Source organism: Sycon ciliatum, chromosome 7, assembly GCF_964019385.1.
Source record: "Sycon ciliatum chromosome 7, ocSycCili1.1, whole genome shotgun sequence".
Taxonomy (NCBI): Eukaryota; Metazoa; Porifera; class Calcarea; order Leucosolenida; family Sycettidae; genus Sycon; species Sycon ciliatum.
Window position 1 is genome coordinate 29,967,083 of NC_088649.1, and position 15,442 is coordinate 29,982,524.

At 67.3% G+C, this 15,442-nt stretch overlaps 1 protein-coding gene across 1 annotated transcript; it reads right to left on the minus strand.

Moving 5' to 3' along the window:
• Window positions 1-414: 414 nt before the first annotated feature.
• Window positions 415-14,920, minus strand: LOC135821820 (uncharacterized). Its single transcript, XM_065334814.1, has 3 exons — window positions 14,314-14,920; window positions 2,417-2,742; window positions 415-1,302 (listed from the first exon to the last, which is right to left on the minus strand). Exons 1-3 carry the CDS (start codon window positions 14,918-14,920, stop codon window positions 415-417), a joined length of 1,821 nt encoding a protein of 606 aa, XP_065190886.1.
• Between the last annotated feature and the right edge of the window lie 522 nt (window positions 14,921-15,442).

Here is a 15,442-nt window from a genome sequence, read left to right on the forward strand (position 1 = left end):
AGCGCAGGCTCTGTGCGCCGGCTCTGAGCGCCGGCTTTGAGCCCCGGCTCTGAGCGCCGGCTCGCCTGGCCGCTCGCCTGGCCGCTCTCCTGGACGCTCGCCTCGACGCTCGCCTGGCCGCTCGCCTCCCCGCTCGCCTGGCCCCTCGCCTGGCCGCTCGCCTGGTCGCTCGGCTGGCCGCTCGTCTTTTAGCGCCGGCTTTGAGCGCCGGCTCTGAGCGCCGGCTTTGAGCGCCGGCTCTGAGCGGCGGCATTGAGCGCCGGCTCTGAGCGGCGGCTCTGAGCGCCGGCTCTGAGCGCCGGGTCTGAGCGCCTGCTCTTAGCGCCGGCTTTGAGCGCCGGCTCGCCTGGCCGCTCGCCCTGACGTTCGCCTTGCCGCTCGCCTTGCCGCTCGCCTGGCCGCTCGCCTGGCCGCTCACCTGACCGCTCGGCTCGGCTTTGAGCGCCGGCTTTGAGCGCCGGCTCGCCTGGCCGCGCGCCTGGCCGCTCGCCTGGCCCTTTGGCGTCGACCTCCGGCTCTAAAGGCCGGCTGTAAGCGCCGGCTGTGAGCGCCGGCTTTGTGTGCCTGCTCTGAGCGCCGGCTCGCCTGGCCGCTCATATTGCCGCTCGCCTGGCCGCTCGCCTGGCCGCTCATCTGGCCGCTCGCCTGGCCGCTCGCCTGGCCGTTCGCCATGGCGCTCGGCTGGCCGTTCGGGTTTGAGCGCCGGCTTTGAGCAGTGGATTTGAGCGCAGGCTCTGAGCGCCGGCTCTGATCGCCGGCTCTGAGCGCCGGCCCTGAGCGCCGGCTCTGAGCGCCGGCTTTGAGCGCCGTCTCGCCTGTCCGCTCGCCTTCCCGTTCGCCTGGCTGCCCGCCTGGGCGCTCGCCTGGCCGCTTGCCTGGCCGCTCGCCTGGCCGCTCGCCTTGCCGCTCGTCTGGCCGCTCGCTTGGCCGCTCCCCTGGCCGCTCACCTGGCCGCTCACCTTGTCGCTCGCCTGGCCCCTCGCCTGGCCCCTCGCCTGGCCGCTCGCCTTGTCGTTCGCCTGGCCGTTCGGCTGGCCGCTCGTCTTTGAGCGCCGGCTCTAAGTGCCGGCTCTGAGCGCCAGACCTGAGCGCCGGCTCTGAGCGCCAGGCCGCCTTGCCGCTCGCAATGCCGATCGCCTGGCCGCTCGCCTGCCCGCTCGCCTGGCTGCTCGCCTGGCCGCTCGCCTGCCCGCTCACCTGGTCGCTTGCCTGGCCGCTCTCCTGGCCGCTCGCCTGGCCGCTCACCTGGCTGCTGGCCTGGCCGCTCGCCTTGCCGCTCAGCTGGCCGTTAGGCTTTGAGCGCTAGCTTCGACCACAGGATTTGAGCGCAGGCTATGAGCGCCGGCTCTTAGCGCCGGCTCTGATCGCTGGCTCTGAGCGCCGGCTCGCCCGGCCGCTCGCCTGGAAGCTCGACTGGTCGCTCGCCTGGCCGCTCGCCTGGCCGCTCCCCTGGCCGCACTCCTGGACACTCGCCTGGCCGCTTGGCTTTGAGCGCCGGCTCTGAAGGCCGGCTGTGAGCGCCGGCTGTGAGCGCCGGCTATGTGCGCCTGCTCTGAGCGCCGGCTCGCATTGCCGCCCGCCTCTCCGCTCGCCGGGCCGCTCGCCTGTCCGCTCGCCTGGCCGCTCGCCTGGCCGCTCGCCTGGCCGCTCACCTTGCCGCTCGGCTGGCAGTTAGGCTTTGAGCGCCGGCTTTGAGCACTGGACTTGAGCGCAGGCTCTGAGCGCTGGCTCTGAGCACAGGCCCTGAGCGCCGGCTTTGAGCGCCGGCTCGCCTGGCCGCTAGCCTGGCCGATCGCCTGTTTCTCGCCTGGCCGCTCATCTGGCTGCTCGCCTGGGCGCTCGCCTGGCCTCTCGCTTGGCCGCTCGCCTGGCAACTCGGCTGGGCGTTCGTCTTTGAGCGCCACTTCTTAGCGCCGGCTCTGAGCGCCGGCTGTGAGCGCCAGCTCTGAGCTCCGGCTCTGATCGCCGGCTCGCCTGGCTGTTCGCCTGGTCGCTCGCATAGACCCTCGCCTGGCTGCTCAGCTGTGAGCGCCGGCTCTGAGCGTCGCCAGGCCACTCGCCTGGTCGCTCGCCTGGCCGCTCGCCTGGCCGCTTGCCTGGCCGCTCGCCTGGACGCTCTAAGCGCCGGCTCAGAGCGCCGGCTCTGACCGCCGGCTCTTAGCTCAGGCTCTTAGCTCAGGCTCTTAGCGCAGGCTCTGAGCGCAGGCTCTAAGCGCCGGCTTGCCTGGCTGCTCGCCTGGCCGCCTGCCTGGTCACTCTAAGCGCCGGCTCTGAGCGCCGGCTCTGAACCCCGCTCGCCTGGACGCTCGCCTGGACGCTCACCTGGTCGCTCGCCTGGCCGCTCGCCTAGCTGCTCCACTGGCCGATCGCCTGGCCGCTCGGCTCGGCTCGGAGCGCCGCTCGCTTGGCCGCTCGCCTGGTCGCTCGCCTTGCCGCTCGTATTGCCGCTTGACTGGCCGCTCGCCTGGTGGCTCGGCTGGCAGCTCGGCATTGAGCGCCCGCTTTCAGCGCCGGCTGTGAGCGACAGCTCTGAGCACCGGCTCTGAGCGCCGGCTCTGAGCGTCGGCTTGCCTAGCCGCTCGCCTGGCTGCTCGCCTGGCCGCTCAACCTGGCCGCTCGCATGGCCTCTCGCCGGGCCGCTCGCCTGGCCGCTCGGCGCCGGATCTGAGCGCCGCCTCAAAGCGCCGGCTCTGAGCGCCGGCTCTGAGCGCCGGCTCTGAGCGCCGGCTCTGAACGCCGGCTCTGAGCACCGGCTTTGAGCGCCGGTTTTGAGCGCCGGGTCTGAGCGCCGGCTCGTCTGGCTGCTCGCCTGGCCGCTCGCCTGGCCGTTCGGCTTTGACCGCCGTCTTTGAGCGCCGGCTCTGAGCGCTGTCTCGAAGCGTCGGCTCTGAGCGCCGGCTCCGAGCGCCGGCTCACCTGGCCGCTCGCCTGGCCGCCCGCCTGGCCACTCGCTTGGCCGCTCGCCTGACCGCTCGCCTGGCCGCTCGCCTGGTGGCTCGGCTGGCCGCTCGCATGGCCACTCGCCTGGCCGCTCGCCTGGCCGCTCGCCTGGCCTCTCTCCTGGCCGCTCGCCTGGCCGCTCGCCTGGCCGCTCGCCTGGCCGCTCGCCTGGCCGCTCGCCTGGCCGCTCGCCTGGCCGCTCGCCTGGCCGCTCGCCTGGCCGCTCGCCTGGCCGCTCGCCTGGCCGCTCGCCTGGCCGCTCGCCTGGCCGCTCGCCTGGACGCTCGCCTGGCCGCTTGCCGGGCCGCTCGCCTGGCCGCTCGCCTGACCGCTCCCTTTGGCCGCTCCCCTGGCCGCTCGCCTGGCTGCTCGGCTTTGCGCGCCGGCTCGCCAGGCCGCTCCCCTGGCCGCTCGCCTGGCCGCTCGGCGCCGGCTCAAAGCGCCGGCTCTGAGCGCTGGCTTTGAGTGCCGGCTCTGAACGCCGGCTCTGAGCACCGGCTTTGAGCGCCGGTTTTGAGCGCCGGGTCTGAGCGCAGGCTCGCCTGGCTGCTCGCCTGGCCGCTCGCCTGGCCGCTCGCCTGGCCGTTCGGCTTTGACCGCCGTCTTTGAGCGCCGGCTCTGAGCGCTGTCTCTGAGCGTCGGCTCTGAGCGCCGGCTCCGAGCGCCGGCTCCGAGCGCCGGCTCTCGGCGCCGGCTCTGAGCGTAGGCTCCGAGCGCCGGCTCACCTGGCCGCTCGCCTGGCCGCCCGCCTGGCCGCTCGCCTAGCCGCTCGCCTTGCCACTCGCTTGGCCGCTCGCCTGACCGCTCGCCTGGCCGCTCGCCTGGTGGCTCGGCTGGCCGCTCGCATGGCCACTCGCCTGACCGCTCGCATGGCCGCTCGCCTGGCCGCTCGCCTGGCCTCTCCTGGCCGCTCGCCTGGCCGCTTGCCTGGCCGCTCACCTGGCCGCTCGCCTGGCCGCTCGCCTGGCCGCTCGCCTGGCCGCTGGCCTGGCCGCTCGCCTGGCCGCTCGCCTGGCCGCTCGCCTTGCCGCTCGCCTGGCCGCTTGCCGGGCCGCTCGCCTGGCCGCTCGCCTGACCGCTCCCTTTGGCCGCTCCCCTGGCCGCTCGCCTGGCTGCTCGGCTTTGCGCGCCGGCTCGCCAGGCCGCTCCCCTGGCCGCTCGGCGCCGGCTCTGAGCGCCGGCTCAAAGCGCCGGCTCTGAGCGCTGGCTTTGAGTGCCGGCTCTGAACGCCGGCTTTGAGCGCCGGTTTTGAGCGCCGGGTCTGAGCGCAGGCTCGCCTGGCCGCTCGCCTGGCCGCTCGCCTGGCCGTTCGGCTTTGACCGCCGTCTTTGAGCGCCGGCTCTGAGCGCCGGCTCTGAGCGCCGGCTCGCCTGGCCTCTCGCATGGCCGCTCGCCTGTCCTCTCGCCGGGCCGCTCGCCTTCCCGCTCGCCTGACCGCTCGCCTGGCCGCTCCCCTGGCCGCTCCCTTGGCCGCTCGCCTGGCCGCTCGGCTTTGAGCGCCGGCTCGCCAGGCCGCTCGCCTGGCCGCTCACCTGGCCGCTCGCCAGGCCGCTCTAAGCGCCGGCTCTGAGCGCCGGCTCTGAGCGCCGGCTCTGAGCGCCGGCTCTGAGCGCCGGCTCTTAGCGCAGGCTCTGAGCGCGGGCTCTAAGCGCCGGCCCGCCTTGTCGCTCTAAGCCTGGCCGCGTGCAATGGACTGTCATGGACTTGAAACTTCTACCTGTAAACAATACAAATATACCAGTATTATGTCAAGAACGAGTAATATGTGAAACCCTCTAGCTGCGAACCAGACAAGAAGCCTGTATTCAATCATGTAGAAAGAGCAAAATAGGAAACTGTCCTGGCAACAAGACAAGACACCAGTCCTGTATACAGTCATGAAAGATCAATGAAGGGAACTTACCTGTGAGCAAGAGAATAATCCTGTTTCGAGCCATGAAATAATATTGAAAATAGGAAACTTTTGCCTGGCATAGTGGCAGTATGGCGGTAAATACATACTTGCCCTCACACGCTCTCTAGGCTACAAAGTTATTCTAGCACAGAGCTCTCCTTCTCACCACCACCACCGTCATCACACCATCAGTTTGGGTTTGGTGCCTAGTCGATGCATGGCTGGCGGTACCCGACATAGCAGGCTGGGCCATACCGCCAGGTGTGTGTTTTATCAACAGTTGAATCAACCATAAGTACTGCTGCATTGGTGTCTTCAACTAACTACGTATCTCTTGAGTACTCTACCTTCGAAAAAGGCGAGAACTGATGGTGTGATTGTGGTGAGAACAGGAGCTCTGTGGTAGAATAACTTTGCAGTTAGAGAGCGTGTGAGGGCAGGTATGTATTTACCGCCATACTGCCACTATGCCAGGTGTTTTTTGTGTTTTTACCCCCATTTGAATCAACTAGAGCACTCATATTAATACTCATATTGCTCTCTTGTTCGCAGGTACACGTTTCCTACCAGTATAATTATGACGCTTTCGAGACTGCATACGGTTTTCTCTGTCTTATTCGCAGGTAAGTTTCCTTTACTGCTCTTCCTTGACTGCATACAGTTTTCCCGTCTCGGTCTCAGTTACGTTTTCTGTATGCTCTTTCGTTACTGCATACAGGTTTCTCGCCTTTTTCGCGGACAAGGTTCCAATTTTACTCTTTCTTGATTGCACACATGCTTCTCCTCTTCTTCACAGGTCAGCTTCTTATAATTATTGTATTTTATTGACTGCCTACAGGTCTCTTGTTTTTCTCGCTGGTACGTTTATTATACAGCATTTTCTGGACTGGAAATAAGAGCCTACGGTGTCTCGTCTTGTTCACAGGTACGTTTCCTTTCCAGCTCTTTCTTGAAAGAACACACTGCAGTTTTTCGTAATGTTCTCAGTTCAGAGTGCTATAATTCTTTTTCCTAACTGAATACAAGTGTCTTGCCTTGTGTTGCAGATGTTTCCTATAAATGTTCATATTCCATAGCTGTATACAAGTTTCGAGTCTTTCCATGTGCAAGTTTTTGCTCTTTTGCTCTTTCTACATCATTGAATACAGGCTTCTTGTCTGGTTCGCAGCTAGAGGGTTTCATATATTACTCTTGCTTGACTTAATACTGGTATATTTGTCTTGTTTACAGGTAGAAGTTTCCAATGATGTCTCTTTCGAGACTGCATACAGATGTAACGCCTTTTGACAGGTAAGATCCTATAATAGCTCCTGTTGGCCTGCATACACTTTCCCCGTCTTGTTGTGAGCTAAGTTATCATTGTTGATGTCAATACGGGCCACTAGTAGTTGGTGGTGGACGTGTGGGAGCGCAGTAGCTCTGGTGATTCCATCTGAGATACTATAGCGGAGCATGGCGTAAAAGAGGAGTGATAGAAAGTAATAGAAAGTGCAAGTGCAGTGCTGTACCAAATATCACTCCTGTGGCACTTTGGATTCTTATGTGACGTCGACAATGGTTCTGGATACTTGCCATAACGTGCGTTCTACCGCCTGAGAAAGAACAGTGAAGGGTAGGTGTCATTGCAGGAATCCACAGCTAAACGTGACGACTGTGAATATGGGGCTCAGTGCAGGTAGCTGCTTTGTTCTCCGCTGGAGGTCCATTTTTCTCTTTGTTCTTGCAGAGTGAAATCCAATGATGGCACGCAAATTTGCGCCTTGCACCATTTCGCAGCCTGGCGTTCCCAGGTGTAGTTTATAGGGCTTCACGACGCCCTGCGCAGAATCAAGGACCCACACACATGACTGTACATTGCCAACACTTCCGTGGACAATGTCAAAAGAGGACTACGTGTGCTGCTGGAATACATAATGAGACTTCGGGTGTAAGGACACTTCGCGTAGGACACGTTCCTGATGTCGCGCCGCGCCGAGGGTCTTTATAAGCAAAGTCGACTGTATAAATAGCTCTTTTTTTGACTGCATACCGTTGTCCGGTCTTGTTCTAAGTTCAGTTTTCACCATGCTCTCTCGTTACTGCATACAGGTATTTCGCCTGTTTGGGAGAGAAGGTTCCTATAACTATTACTCCTTCCCAACTTCTTACAGGTCCCCGTCATCTTCAAACGTAAGCTTCCTATTATTATTGTGTTTTCTTGACTGCATACAAGTGTTTTGTTTCTGTGCCGGCAGAGGTTTCCTTTTTTCATATTTGATGGCTACATACAAGTTTCATGGCTTGCTCCCAGGTGAGTTACCCTCATTGATCTTTCATGGATGTCTACAGGTGCCTTGTCTTGTTCGCATGTAAGTATCCTATATTGCTCTTTCTTGACCTCATACAGGTTTTTGTCTTGTTCGCTGGTTAATGTTTCCTAGAATAACTCTTTCGAGACTGCATACAGATTACACGTCCCATTTGCAGCTAAGACAAAGTAGTTCCTATATGGCTTATGCATGACTGCATATAGTTTTCCCGTCTCCGTACCAGTTAGTTTTCCTATATGCTCTTTCTTTTCAACTGAATACAGGTATTTCGTCTGTTTCGCAGAGAAGGATCCTATATGTCTCCTTCCTGACTGCACTGTACTAGGCCTTTGCGGATAATGCCGGCAGAAAAATTGGCAGAATTCGGTACTTTTTCTGGTGAGCTTCATGCATGTTTGGTATGTGGATAAAGAAATGGAAAAAAATTCCAGAAATTGCCGGCCATAAGGTTTGTATGGTTCTGCCAATTTCACTGTTTTTCGAGCAGAATCTGCCACCTTTTCGAGCATTATCCGCCATTGCATAGACTGCACGCAGGGTCTCGTCATGTTCAAAAGTAAGCATCTTATAACATGGTATAGTCTTGACTGCTTACAAGTTTCGTTTCTAGTGGGCGCTTAGAAGTACACCATTTCTTATTTCATGGCTCCAAACAGGTTTCTTGTCTTGTTACAGGTGAGTTATCTTCATTGACCGTTCAAGATTGTGTCCTTGTGTCTTGCCTTGTTCGCATATAAATTTATTATTTCTCTTTCTTGAATTCATACAGGTAATTTTGTTTTGTTTTCAGTTCGCAGTTTCCGCTCTGAGCGCCGGTTCTGAGCGCCGGCTCTGAGCACGGGCTCTGGGTGCCGGTTCGCCTGGCGACTCGCCTGGCCGCTCGCCTGGCCGCTCGCCTGGCCGCTCGCCTGGCCGCTCGCCTGTCCGCTTGCTTGGCCGCTCGCCTGGCCGTTCGCCTGGCCGCTTGCCTGGCCGCTCGCCTGGTCGCTCGCTTGGCCGCTCACCTGGCCGCTAGCCATTCCGCTCGGCTGGCCGTTAGGCTTTGAGCGCCAGCTTTGAGCACCGTATTTGAGCCAAGGCTCTGAGCGCCGACTCTGAGCACCGGCTCTGAGCTCCGGCTCTGAGCGCCGGCTCTGAGCGCCGGCTCTGAACGCCGGCTCGCCTGGCCGCTCGCCTGGCCGCTCGCCTGGCCGCTCGACTGACCGCTCGGCTTTGAGCGCCGGTTCTGAGCACCGGCTCTGAGTGCGGCTCTGAGCGCCAGCTCAAAGCGCCGGGTCTGCGCGCCTGCTCTGAGCGTCGGCTATGAGCACCGGCTAACCTGGCCGCTCGCCTGGCCGCTTGCCTGGCCGCTCACCTGGCCGCTCGCCTGGCCGCTCGCCTGGCCGCTCGCCTGGCCGCTCGCCTGGCAGCTCGCCTGACCGCTCGCCTGGTCGCTCGCCTGTCCGCTCGCCTGTACGCTCGCCTGGACGCTCGCCTGGACGCTCGCCTGGTCGCTAGCCTGGCAGCTCGCCTGGCCGCTCGCCTGGTCGCTCGCCTGGCCGCTCGCCTGGCTGTTCGCCTGGCCTGGCCCGGCTGGCCGCTCGGCTTTGAGCGCCGGCTTAGAGCCCCGGCTCTGAGCGCCGCCTCGCCTGGCCGCGCGCCTGGCCGCTCGCCTGGCCGCTCGCCTGGCCGCTCGCCTGGCCGCTTGGCTTTGAGCGCTGGCTCTGAAGGCCGGCTGTGAGCGCCGGCTCTGAGCGCCGGCTCTGTGCGCCTGCTCTGAGCGCCGGCTCGCCTGGCCGCTCGCCTGGCTTGCCTGGCCACCCGCCTGGCCGCTCGGCTGGCCGTTAGGCTTTAAGCGCCGGCTTTGAGCATTAGATTTGAGCGCAGGCTCTGAGCACCGGCCCTGAGCGCCGGCTCTGAGCGCCGACTTTGAGCGCCGGCTCGCCTGGCCGCTCGCCTTGCCGCTCGCCTGGCCGCTCGCTTGGCCGCTCGCCTGGCCGCATGGCTGCTCGCCGGGCCGCTCGCCTGGCCGCTCGCCTGGCCGCTCGCCTTGTCACTCGGCTGGCCGTTAGGCTTTGAGCGCCGGCTTTGAGCACTGGATTTGAGCGCAGGCTCTGAGCACTGGCCCTGAGCGCCGGCTCTGACCGCCGGCTTTGAGCGCCGGCTCGCCTGGCCGATCGCCTTGCCGCTCGCCTGGCCGCTCGCCTGGCTGCTCGCCTGGCCGATCGCATGGCTGCTCGCCGGGCCGCTCGCCTGGCCGCTTGCCTGGCAGTTCGCCTGGCCGCTCGCCTTGCCGTTCGCCTGGCTGCTCGCCTGGCCGCTTTACTTTGAGCGCAGGCTTTGAGCGCCGGCTCTGAGCGGCGGCACTGAGCGCCGGCTCTGAGCGCCGGCTCTGAGCGGCGGCTCTGAGCGTCGGCTCTGAGCGCTGGCTCTGAGCGCTGGTTCTGAGCGCCTGCTCTTAGCGGCAGCTTTGAGCGCCGGCTCGCCAGGCCGATCGCCTGGCCGCTCACTTTGCCGCTCGCCTGGCCGTTAGGCTTTGAGCGCCGGCTTTGAGCACTGGATTTGAGCGCAGGCTCTGAACATCGGCCTTGAGCGCCGGCTTTGAGCGCCGGCTCGCCTGGCCGCTCGCATTGCCGCTCGCCTGGCCCTTCGCCTGGCCGCTCGCCTGGCCGCTCGCCGGGCCGCTCGCCTGGCCGCTCGCCTGGCCGCTCGCCTGGCCGCATGCCTGGCCGCTCGCCTGGCCGTTCGCATGGCCGCTCGCCTGGCCGCTCGACTGGCCGCTCGCCTGGCCGCTCGCCTGGCCTCTCGCCTGGCCGCTCGCCTGGACGCTCACCTGGCCGCTCGCCTGGCTGTTTGCCTGGCCGCTCAGCTTTGAGCGCCGGCTTTGAGCGCCGGCTGGCCTGGCCGCGCGCCTGGCCGCTCGCCTGGCCGCTTTGATTTGAGCGCCGGCTCTGAAGGCCGGCTGTGAGCGCCGGCTGTGACCGCCGGCTCTGAGCGCCGGCTCGCCTGGCCGCTCGCATTGCCGCCCGCCTGCCCGCTCGCATTGCCGCTCGCCTGGCCGCTCGCCTGTCCGCTCGCCCTGCCGCTCGCCTGGCCGCTCGCCTGGCCGCTCGCCTTGCCGCTCGGCTGGCCGTTAGGCATTGAGCGCCGGCTTTGAGCACTGGACTTGAGCGACGGCTCTGAGCGCCGGCTCTGAGCACGGGCCCTGAGCGCCGGCTCTGAGCGCGGGCTTTGAGCGCCGGATCGCCTGGCCGCTCGCCTTGCCGCTCGCCTGGTCGCTCGCCTAGTCGTTCACCTGGCCACTCGGCTGGCCGCTCGTCTTTGATCGCCGGCTCTGAGCGCCGGCTCTGAACGCCGACTCTGAGCGCCGGACCTGAGCGCTGGCTCTGAGCGCCGGGCCGCCTGGCCGCTCGCAATGCCGCTCCCCTGGCCGCTCGCCTGGCCGCTCGCATGGTCGCTCGCCTGGCCGCTCGCCTGGCCGCTCGCCTGGCCGCTCGCCTGGCCAATCGCCTGGCTGCTCGCCTGGCTGCTCGCCTGGCTGCTCGCCTGGCAGCTCGCCTTGCCACTCGGCTTGCCGTTAGGCTTTGAGCGCCGGCTTTGAGCACCGGATTTGTGAGCAGGCTCTGTGCGCCGGCTCTGAGTGCCGGCTCGCCTGGCCGCTCGCCTGGCCGCTCGCCTGGTCGCTCGCCTGGACGCTCGCCTGGACGCTCACCTGGCCGCTTGCCTGGCCGCTTGCCTGGCCGCTCGCCTGGCCGCTCGCCTCGCCGCTCGTCTTTGAGCGCCGGCTTTGAGCGCCTTCTCTGAGCGGCGGCACTGAGCGCCGGCTCTGAGCGCCGGCTCTGAGTGCCGGCTCTGAGCGCCGGGTCTGAACGCCTGATCTTAGCGCCGGTTTTGGGCGCCGGCTCGCCAGGCCGCTCGCCTGGCCGCTCGCCTGGACGCTCGTCTTTCCGCTCGCCTGGCCGCTCGCCTGGCCGCTCGCCTGGCCGCTCACCTGGCCGCTCGCCTGGTTGCTCGCCTGGCCGCTCGGCTCGGCTTTGAGCGCCGGCTTTGAGCGCCGGCTCGCCTGGCCGCTCGCCTGGCCGCTCGCCTGGCCGCTCGCCTGGCCCCTTGGCTTCGAGCGCCGGCTCTGAAGGCCGGCTTTGAGCGCCGGCTGTGAGCGCCGACTCTGAGCGCCGGCTTTGTGCGCCTGCTCTGAGCGCCGGCTCGCATGGCCGCTCATATTGCCGCTCGCCTGGCCCCTTGGCTTCGAGCACCAGCTCTGAAGGCCGGCTGTGAGCGCCGGCTGTGAGCGCCGGCTTTGAGCGCCGGCTTTGTGCGCCTGCTCTGAGCGCCGGCACGCCTGGCCGCTCATATTGCCGCTCGCCTGGCCGCTCGCCTGGCCACTCGCCTGGCCGCTCGCCTGGCCGCCTGCCTGGCTGCTCGCCTGGCCTATCGCCTTGCCGCTCAGCTGGCCGTTAGGCTGTAAGCGCCAGCTTCGACCACAGGATTTGAGCGCAGGCTCTGAGTGCCGGCTCTGAGATCCGGCTTTAAGCGCTGACTCTGAGCGCCGTCTCTAAGCGCCGGCTCGGAGCGCCTGGCCGCTCGACTGGTCGCTCGCCTGGCCACTCGCCTGGCCGCTCCCCTGGCCGTTGGCTGCTCGCGTGGCCGCTAGCCTGGCCGCTCGCCTGGTTACTCGCCTGGCCGCTCATCTCGCCGCTCGCCTGGGCGCTCGCCTGGCCTCTCGCTTGGCCGCTCGCCAGGCCGCTCGGCTGGGCGTTCGGCTTTGAGCGCCACCTTTTAGCGCCGGCTCGCTTCGCCGCTCGCCTGGCCGCTCGCCTGGCTGCTCGCCTAGCCGCTCGCCTGGCCGCTCGCCTTTCCGTTCGCCTGGCCGCTCGCCATTCCGCTCGGCTGGCCGTTAGGCTTTGACAGCCGGCTTTGAGCGCCGGCTCGCCTGGCCGCGCGATTGGCCGCTCGCCTGGCCGCTCGCCTGGCCGCTCGCCTGGCCGCTTGGCTTTGATCGCCGGCTCTGAAGGCCGGCTGTGAGCGCCGGCTTTGAGCGCCGGCTCCTAGCGCCTGCTCTGAGCGCCGGCTCACCTGGCCGCTCGCATAACCGCCTGCCTGCCCGCTCGCATTGCCGCTCGCCTGGCCGCTCGCCTTGCCGCTCGCCTGGCCACTCGCCTGGCCGCTCGCCTTGCCGCTCGGCTGGCCGTTAGGCTTTGACCGCCGGCTTTGAGCACTGGACTTGAGCGCAGGCTCTGAGTACCAACCCTAAGCGCCGGCTCTGAGCGCCGGCTCGCCTGGCCGCTCGCCTGGCCGCTCGCCTGGCCGCTCGCCGGGCCGCTCGCCTGGCCGCTCGCCTGGCCGCTCGCCTGGCCGCTCGCCTGGCCGCTCGCCTGGCCGCTCGCCTGGCCGCTCGCCTGGCCGCTCGCCTGGCAGCTCGCCTGGCTGCTCGCCTGGCCGCTCGCCTGGCCGCTTGCCTGGTCGCTCGCCTGGTCGTTTGCCTGGCCGCTCGGCTGGCCGCTCGTCTTCGAGCGCCGGCTCTGAACGCCGGCTCTGAGCGCCGGACCTGAGCGCTGGCTCTGGGCGCCGGCCCGCCTGGCCGCACGCCTGGCCGCTTGCCTGGCCGCTCGCATGGTCGCTCGCCTGGCCTCTCGCCTGGCCGCTCGCCTGGCCTCTCGCCTGGCCTCTCGCCTGGCCGCTCGCCTAGCTGCTCGCCTTGCCACTCGGCTGGCCGTTAGGCTTTGAGCGCCGGCTTTGAGCACCGGATTTGAGCGCAAGCTCTGTGCGCCGGCTCTGAGCGCCGGCTCTGAGCGCCGGCTCCCCTGGCCGCTCGCCTGGCCGCTCGCCTGGTCGCTCGCCTGGACGCTGGCCCGGACGCTGGCCTAGACGCTCGCCTCCCTGCTCGCCTGGCCGCTCGCCTAGCCGCTCGCCTGGCCGCTCGGCTGGCCGCTCGTCTTTGAGCACCGGCTTTGAGCGCCGGCTCTGAGCCGCGGCACTGAGCACCGGCTCTGAGCGGCGGCTCTGAGCCTCGGCTCTGAGCGCCGACTTTGAGCGCCGGCTCTGAGCGCCGGGTCTGAGCGCCTGCTCTTAGCGCCGGCTCGCCTGGCCGCTCGCCTGGCAGCTCGCCTGACCGCTCGCCTGGTCGCTCGCCTGTCCGCTCGCCTGTACGCTCGCCTGGACGCTCGCCTGGACGCTCGACTGGTCGCTTGCCTGGCAGCTCGCCTGGCCGCTCGCCTGGTCGCTCGCCTGGCCGCTCGCCTGGCTGTTCGCCTGGCCTGGCCCGGCTGGCCGCTCGGCTTTGAGCGCCGGCTTAGAGCCCCGGCTCTGAGCGCCGCCTCGCCTGGCCGCGCGCCTGGCCGCTCGCCTGGCCGCTCGCCTGGCCGCTTGGCTTTGAGCGCTGGCTCTGAAGGCCGGCTGTGAGCGCCGGCTCTGAGCGCCGGCTCTGAGCGCCGGCTCTGAGCGCCGGCTCTGTGCGCCTGCTCTGAGCGCCGGCTCGCCTGGCCGCTCGCCTGGCTTGCCTGGCCACCCGCCTGGCCGCTCGGCTGGCCGTTAGGCTTTAAGCGCCGGCTTTGAGCATTAGATTTGAGCGCAGGCTCTGAGCACCGGCCCTGAGCGCCGGCTCTGAGCGCCGACTTTGAGCGCCGGCTCGCCTGGCCGCTCGCCTTGCCGCTCGCCTGGCCGCTCGCTTGGCCGCTCGCCTGGCCGCATGGCTGCTCGCCGGGCCGCTCGCCTGGCCGCTCGCCTGGCCGCTCGCCTTGTCACTCGGCTGGCCGTTAGGCTTTGAGCGCCGGCTTTGAGCACTGGATTTGAGCGCAGGCTCTGAGCACCGGCCCTGAGCGCCGGCTCTGACCGCCGGCTTTGAGCGCCGGCTCGCCTGGCCGATCGCCTTGCCGCTCGCCTGGCCGCTCGCCTGGCTGCTCGCCTGGCCGATCGCATGGCTGCTCGCCGGGCCGCTCGCCTGGCCGCTTGCCTGGCCGGCTTTGAGCGCCGGCTCGCCTGGCCGCTCGCATTGCCGCTCGCCTGGCCCTTCGCCTGGCCGCTCGCCTGGCCGCTCGCCGGGCCGCTCGCCTGGCCGCTCGCCTGGCCGCTCGCCTGGCCGCATGCCTGGCCGCTCGCCTGGCCGTTCGCATGGCCGCTCGCCTGGCCGCTCGACTGGCCGCTCGCCTGGCCGCTCGCCTGGCCTCTCGCCTGGCCGCTCGCCTGGACGCTCACCTGGCCGCTCGCCTGGCTGTTTGCCTGGCCGCTCAGCTTTGAGCGCCGGCTTTGAGCGCCGGCTGGCCTGGCCGCGCGCCTGGCCGCTCGCCTGGCCGCTTTGATTTGAGCGCCGGCTCTGAAGGCCGGCTGTGAGCGCCGGCTGTGACTGCCGGCTCTGAGCACCGGCTCGCCTGGCCGCTCGCATTGCCGCCCGCCTGCCCGCTCGCATTGCCGCTCGCCTGGCCGCTCGCCTGTCCGCTCGCCCTGCCGCTCGCCTGGCCGCTCGCCTTGCCGCTCGGCTGGCCGTTAGGCATTGAGCGCCGGCTTTGAGCACTGGACTTGAGCGACGGCTCTGAGCGCCGGCTCTGAGCACGGGCCCTGAGCGCCGGCTCTGAGCACGGGCTTTGAGCGCCGGATCGCCTGGCCGCTCGCCTTGCCGCTCGCCTGGTCGCTCGCCTAGTCGTTCACCTGGCCACTCGGCTGGCCGCTCGTCTTTGATCGCCGGCTCTGAGCGCCGGCTCTGAACGCCGACTCTGAGCGCCGGACCTGAGCGCTGGCTCTGAGCGCCGGGCCGCCTGGCCGCTCGCAATGCCGCTCCCCTGGCCGCTCGCCTGGCCGCTCGCATGGTCGCTCGCCTGGCCGCTCGCATGGCCGCTCGCCTGGCCGCTCGCCTGGCCGCTCGCCTGGCAGCTCGCCTGGCCATTCGGCTGGCCGCTCGTCTTTGAGCGCCGGCTTTGAGCGCCGGCTCTGAGCGGCGGCACTGAGCGCCGCTCTGAGCGCCGGCTCGCCTGGCCGCTCGCCTGGCCACTCGCCTGGCCGCTCGTTTGGCCGCTCGCTTGACCGCTCGCCTGGCCGCTCGCCTGGCCGCTCGCCTGGCCACTTCGCTGGCCGCTCGCCTTTGAGCGCCGGCTTTGAGCGCCGGCTCTGAGCGGCGGCACCGAGGGCCGGCTCTGATCACCGGCTTGAGCGCCGGCCCTGAGCGCTGGCTCTGAGCGCTAGATCTGAGCGCTGCCTTTGACCGCCGGCTCGCCTGGCCGCTCGCCTTGCCGCTCTCGCCTGGCCGCTCGCCTGGCCGCTCGTCTGGCCGCTCGCCTGGCCGCTCACCTGTCCGCTCGCCTGGCCGCTCGCCTTGCCCCTCGGTGGGCCG